Source organism: Coenobita brevimanus, chromosome 31 (assembly GCF_032717465.1).
Source record: "Coenobita brevimanus isolate Jiangsu-jjx chromosome 31, ASM3271746v2, whole genome shotgun sequence".
Lineage (NCBI taxonomy): Eukaryota > Metazoa > Arthropoda > Malacostraca > Decapoda > Coenobitidae > Coenobita > Coenobita brevimanus.
Window position 1 is genome coordinate 1,657,641 of NC_136984.1, and position 7,500 is coordinate 1,665,140.

The 7,500-nt window shown below is 39.5% G+C and overlaps 1 protein-coding gene across 1 annotated transcript in view; it reads left to right on the forward strand.

Moving 5' to 3' along the window:
- The window catches only part of jef (major facilitator superfamily domain-containing protein 6 jef), a 21,140-nt gene extending 19,624 nt beyond the window's left edge, over nt 1–1,516 (forward strand). Inside the window, exon 13 of the mRNA XM_080269062.1 lies at nt 1,376–1,516. Coding sequence (XP_080125188.1) covers nt 1,376–1,516 — 141 coding nt within the window. The remainder of the gene's footprint in view (nt 1–1,375) is intronic.
- The last annotated feature ends 5,984 nt before the right edge of the window (nt 1,517–7,500 follow it).

The following is a 7,500-nucleotide window of genomic DNA, read 5'->3' on the forward strand; positions in this document are numbered from 1 at the left end:
AGACTAACGAGGAGAGCGTACATGGGTGAGGTGGAGGGGTAGACCGAGGATGAGATGGAGGGATGAAGAGACTAACGAGGAGAGCGTACATGGGTGAGGTGGAGGGGTAGGCCGAGGATGAGATGAAGGGATGAAGAGACTAACGAGGAGAGCGTACATGGGTGAGGTGGAGGGGTAGGCCGAGGATGAGATGGAGAGATGAAGAGACTAACGAGGAGAGCGTACATGGGTGAGGTGGAGGGGTAGGCCGAGGATGAGATGGAGGGATGAAGAGACTAACGAGGAGAGCGTACATGGGTGAGGTGGAGGGGTAGGCCGAGGATGAGATGGAGGGATGGAGTGGAGAGGTTGGAGTGAGAGACTAATGAGTGTGTATGAGTGAGGTGGAGGGGTAAGCCGAGGATGAGATGGAGAGATGAAGAGACTAACGAGGAGAGCGTACATGGGTGAGGTGGAGGGGTAGGCCGAGGATGAGATGGAGGGATGGAGTGGAGAGGTTGGAGTGAGAGACTAATGAGTGTGTATGAGTGAGGTGGAGGGGTAAGCCGAGGATGACATGGAGGGATGAAGCAAGAGACTAACGAGGAGAGCGTACATGGGTGAGGTGGAGGGGGGGGGAGAGGGAGGGGTAGACCAAGGATGAGGCCATGAGAGCATCAAACACAGATTCCATGTTACTTTTATCTTTCTCATTCCTTTATTCGGTGTAGCCCTAACATGTGAAGAGGATGGAGAAAGACTAACTAGGAGAGTGTGTGTGAGTCAGGTGGAGGGGGAGGATGAGATGGAGGGATGGGGTGGAGAGGTGCATGAGAGAGGGGGGTGTGAGCTGGGAGCAGGGCAGTGAAATGGTGGGGGACAGGGCGACGTGGAGGTGATTTGCTTGTGGCCAACCCTTACGGGATTAAGGCGTCTGGCAATAGATAGATAGATATAGACAGGAAGATGTGCTTTGGCTGTTCGAAATTCTATGGTATATACATTTGCAGTCTGAGTTTGTCAGTCTGTCTCTCCATGTAATTCCACAGGCTCCTCTCAAATAACTCTCAAGTAACTCATAATAATAATAATAATTATAATTATAATAATAATTATAATTATAATAATAATAATAACAATAACAATAATAATAATAGTAATAATAATAATAATAATAATAATAATAATGAAAATAATAATAATAGTAATAATAATAATAATAATGAAAATAATAATAATAGTAATAATAATAATAATAATAATAATAATAATAATGAAAATAATAATAATAATAATAATGAAAATAATAATAATAATAATAGCAGTAATAATAATAACAATAATAATAATAATAATAATAATAATAAATCACTATTCCTCTCTCCATCTCCCCCAGGCGTACAATGACCTGCTGAGTGGTAGAAGCAACATTGCAGCGGAGAGCAAGGACGTCGGCGAGGGAAGACGCACCCACGCACCCCTCACCGTCACACACGCACCCCAACCCACCCCAGACTCACAAAACTACGACTGGTAAAGAGAGAGAGAAGGAAAGACAGACAGACAGACAGAAAGAAAGAAAGAAAGGAAATATATATGAGGTTGTTAAGACAAAAAATCTCTAATGTCGTTAAAAAAAAGGGAAGTCAAATATTTAAAATCTGTTCGTTAATTTAAAAACTGAGATCGTTAGGTTTTAAGAAAATTGGTAAAAACAGATGGAGTACCAAAAAATAGTAATAATAATAATAATAATGATAATAATAATAATAATGATAATAATAATAATAATAATAATAATAACTAGGTAAAAAAACAGTCACAAACCCATTTAAGTACGATTGTATTTTGAAGGATGAAAGACTCAATCCTGCGAAACGTAACTCTTATCTCAAACTACCCAATATATTAAACCATCGATTCCCGGGAGACTGGAAACTGCAGGATGGACGAGGAAGACGAATGAAAGACTTTAACATATCCTGTAAAAAGCATAACTCTTTCAAACCATTTTCTCTTCCTCCATGCACCCTTATTTCCAGACCTTATTAAAATTAGGGAGGCTATGCAGGGTGTCAGAGCGTTCACAGGGAGCTTCGTGTAAGGTGAGAGTTTACAGGGAGCTTCAGGGAGCATATACAAGCTTAAATATGGAGCTTCGTGTAAAAGGAATGCCTTCAAGGGAGCTTCGTGCGTTTAGAAGAATACAAGGTTATTCCCGTGACTCTCAATGCAAACTCCTTCACTCCTCCTATATATGCTAAACTGACTACATAATTCTATATATACACTACGTAAACTGACCACATCACTGTCCTCATTCAAAGTCGTTTTAATTTCGAATATTCTGAATAATTTCCTCATGTGTAATGATTTATTGTCATTCAAGATCTGTTTCATTTTTAAGAGATTGATGATGATGATGATGATGATGATGATGACGAAGGCGATGACAGTGACAAAGGCGATGACGACGACGATGATGATGATGATGATGACTATGACAATGACGACGATGATGATGATGATGATGATGATGAGGAGGATAAGGATGATGATGATGATGATGACAAAGACGACGATGATGGTGATGATGATGATGATGATGATGATGGTGACGAAGGGAAAGACGATAAGAATGACAATGACGATGACGACAAAGACGATGATGACAATGATAATGATGATGATTTGTAATTCCTGTACACTTTCTTTGATTTAAAATGAGGACTAATTGTACATACCTAAGTACTGTACTGTAATCGTGCCACCTTAATCAGCGTACCTGTTGGTCATAGATATTAGGTGTAATAGAGAGGTTTGGTACACGCCCTTGTATATACACTGTTATATGTGATAGAAAGAGTGGTAGATTGAGGATGAGGTGTTACTATGATGGTAGCTGTAGTTGACTGACATGATATAATTTTGAAAATATATCCAATCGACTTAAAAATAAAAAAGATACGGTGACAATGAATATAAAGTCATAATAATAATAATAATAATAATAATGATAATAATAATAATTGGATCCATATTTGCCCAAACAGTAACGCATAAGTGCTAAAAATGGTTTATGTTAAGAATAATAATAATAATAATAATAATAATAATAATACTTGGATCCATCTTTACAAAAACAAACAAGCATAATAACAAAGTGCTAAAAATGGTTATGTGTATAATAATAATAATAATAATAATAATAAAAATAATTGGATCCATCTTTACCAAAACAGAAATGCATAATGTACTAAAAATTGTTACGTTAAGGAGCATAGCAAAGACCACAACGATATAAATTAAATAAGAAATAAAATAAATAATAACTGAATCTATATTATGGACTAAGACAAATAAACTGTGTAACAGATTTAAATAAGCACTAAAAATGTTTAAATTTAGGCATGATGGGTAAATATCAATGTTTGAAAATTGTGTTTAAAACGGAACTTAACGGACGTGTGTGCGAGTGTATATATATATATGTTAAAAATTACGTTAAGGAATATACTATAGTCGCGGCGCACGACTCTGCGGCTGTCATTATCGTACCCTGGCAACCTACCATTCAAAAGTGCGTCCGATTTCGTATCATATTATACACGAATCATGTTATTAAGCACGAATATACACGAATATTATTATACACGAAGATATTATACACGAATTTATTATGTACGAATATATTATACACAAATATTATTGTACACGAAATATATTATACACGAATCGTTATAATACACGAAGATATTATACACGAATTTATTATGTACGAATAATATTATACACGAATTTATTATGTACGAATATATTATACACGAATAATATTGTACACGAATATATCATACACGAATATTATTGTACACGAACATATTATACACGAATCACCTGCGTCTCATACACCCTGGCAACCTACCATTCAAAAGTGCATTATTATACACGAATCATATTATTATACACGAATCATATTATTCACGAACATACACGAATCACCTGCGTCTCATATTATACACGAAATCAGACGCACTTTTGAATGGTAGGTTGCCAGAGCACGATAACAACAACCTCAGAGTTACGCGCCACGACTACAGAAGGGGTGACCGTTATAGAAATGCTGATAGTGATGTTTACTATAGATCACAATGGGATGTTTAATATATACGGTAAACTCTCGATTATCCGTTGTAATTTACCCATCCCTACACCGGTTAAAGCAAAATGCCGGATATTGCATAGTACCCCGCATCGGCTCAATATTTGGCATCAAGTTCGGTATTGCGTTACTATCCATCTCGAGCCTCTATCCTAAAAACTTTCCCATGAGTAATAGATGTAAACTAAGCATAAAATACAGTAAATTAATGATACAGTAAAACAGTACATAAAATACAATAATGATACAATACACTAATCTATCTATCTATCTATCTACTGCCAGGCGCCATAATCCCGTAAGGGGTGGCCGTTTGAATTTGAGTTAGTTGTTTTATGGGGAGGGGCACTAACCCTCCACCAACCCACTTGTTGACACGTAGGGAGCACGTATGGTGTATGGTTACCACCCAGCGTTGTAAATGGTTTCTTGGCTTACAGGAAACCATTTGGCTTGTCACTCAATGTAAAGCCACCTGTAAAGGAAAGAAAAGCAATAAGAAGTGACAGGAAAGATGGGAGAAATAGGAAGAGAGGAGGACAGGCACAGAAAAAGAATGATACAGGCTACGGAAGAAGTAGTCACCACTACATCAAGTGAGTGGATGATGGTCGCCACCACCTACCACAAAATACACTAATACAGCAATGATACAAAACAGCAATACAGTAATACAGCGCTGGCCGGCTACATTTACGAGCCAGTTGCTACGCCTCAACACCGGATATCGCACAGAACTGCCCAAAACTGCATAATCTCGCTGAATATTCGTTTAAAGGAGCCGAGAATGCAGCGCCGGATATTGCACTGGGCTGGACCTTGAGACGATGGATAATTGAGAGTTTGCTGTATACGAAACTGTTAATTATGTTTTGTGGATGTTAACGATTGTAAATGAATTGGTATAATCACAACAGGGATTTTAAAATATGGTGGATGTTTGAAAATACTTAAAGGAGAGCATAACGGATGATAAATGATATTTGAAATAGATCAGAGAATTGCATAACTTGTATAAATAAATCTAATGTTCAGGATTTAACTTTAGGATGAGTATGAAAGCTGTAGAAATATTAAAATAGGGTGGAAGTTTGAAAATACTTAAAGGAGAGCGTAACGGATGAGAAATGATGTTTGAAATGGATCAGAGAATTGTCTAACTTGTATAAATAATTCTAATGTTCAGGAATTGACGTTAGAATGAGTATGAAAGCTGTAGAAATGTTAAAAATAGGGTGGATGTTTACAAAGTGTTCATAGAGGAGCATAATAACGAATAGAAAATGTTAGCTAAGATCTTCAACATAGGTAAACATCCATAGTCCAGTTAGGTAACGGTCATAACGATATTCTCATTCATAATCACTCATTCAAACCTTCAAGTGCATAAAGCTGGTGATTAAAACTTTGAATCCTTGTCATGTCGGTTTTATTTCATTCTTACTGTAACCGATGATGTTATTTGGCTATGGGAGACTCATGGATAGATAGAAGACTCGTAGATAGACAGATAAAGAGTCGTGAGGGGGTTATGGCTTACGAAAAAATGGAGTCTTCAAAAGGGACTGGTATAGAGGGGTACAATCATCACTTACAACCCTCTAAATCACCCAGGTCCTTTTTATTTACACAGCACATGCATACATCTAACTGTATATTCATATTTACACTTATTTACACTTCTACACCTTCAGGAGTGTGTATTTCCAGGACCTGACCACATCCATTCATGTTTGTTTTACGTACAGAGGTCCAAACATCATTTACAACCCTCCCCAACATCACCCACAGCCAAGGTCTTTCTAGTTATGAAGTGGTATGAGACAATTTCCTCGCATTCCATATTTACACTACTACTACACACAGATCCAAGTCTATCCTTTTTATATAGAGGTCTAAACAGCACTTAAACTCACCCCCACCACCACCTACAGCTGTCCTTTTCCCCCACACTATGTCCACATCCATATTTACACTACTACACACAGATCCAAGTCCATCCTTTTTATATAGATGCCCAAACAGCACTAAAACCCACCCCCCACACCCCCTACAACTGTCTCTTCCTGGACAATGCTTTCCTCCTACACTCTGTCCACATCTTTCTCATTACACCTTGTTGATTGCGATTTTGCAAGCCCAAATTCATTTATATTTTTTTACCTGTCTAGTGAGATGCTGGATGTACAAAAGCAATGTGAGCTTGATCTTGTTAATGCTGCTAGAGATCGAGCAGTGTGGAGAGCTGATACTAGCTGACTAAGGCCGACACGAAGCATACCGGAGCCTTTATAAACAGAATGATACTGTCTATCTATCTATCTATCCATCAATTGCCAGACGTCAAGGGGGGGCCACAAACAAATCGCCTCCACGTCACTCTCCCCCGCCATTTCACTGCCCTGCTCCCAATTCACATCCCCCTCTCTCATATACCTCTCCACTCCATCCCTCCACCTCATCCTTGGCCATCCCCTCCCTCTCCTCCCCTCCACCTCACTCACATACACTCTCCTCGTCAGTCTCTCACTCTCCTTCACAGTCTATTTCCATATATTGTGGTCACAGCAAAATATCGCACAGGTAAGGCACAATGTTATTCGAAGTGACCATTGCAGCCCAGGTGAGTTTGTGTGAGGTGGAGGGGGAGGCCAAGGATGAGATGGAGGGATGGAGTGGAGAGGTATATGAGAGAGAAGGGGGGTGAATTGGGGGTATGTTGAGTGAGAGACTAACAAGGAGTGTGAGGTGGAGGGGGAGAAAGGGAGGGAAAGGCCAAGGATGAGATGGAGGGATGGAGTGGAGAGGTATATGAGAGAGAGGGGGGTGAGTTGGGGGTATGGAGTGAGAGACTAACAAGGAGTGTGAGAGGTGGAGGGGGAGAGAGGGAGGGGAGGGCCAAGGATGAGATGGAGGGATGGAGTGGAGAGGTATATGAGAGAGAGGGGGGTGAGTTGGGGGTATGGAGTGAGAGACTAACAAGGAGTGTGAGTGAGGTGGAGGGGGAGAGAGGGAGGGGAGGGCCAAGGATGAGATGGAGGGATGGAGTGGAGAGGTATATGAGAGAGAGGGGGGTGAGTTGGGGGTATGGAGTGAGAGACTAACAAGGAGTGTGTGTGAGTGAGGTGGAGGGGGAGAAAGGGAGGGGGAGGCCAAGGATGAGATGGAGGGATGGAGTGGAGAGGTATATGAGAGAGGGGGGGGTGAACTGGGAGCAGGGCCTGGGGGGGGGGGGGATTTACTGTACAATATATTAATAAAATATATATATATATAAAAAATAAAAAAAAAAGCATTAATCACTGGGTTCCATGTGGCAAATAATAACAATAATAACAATAATAATAATAATAATAATAATA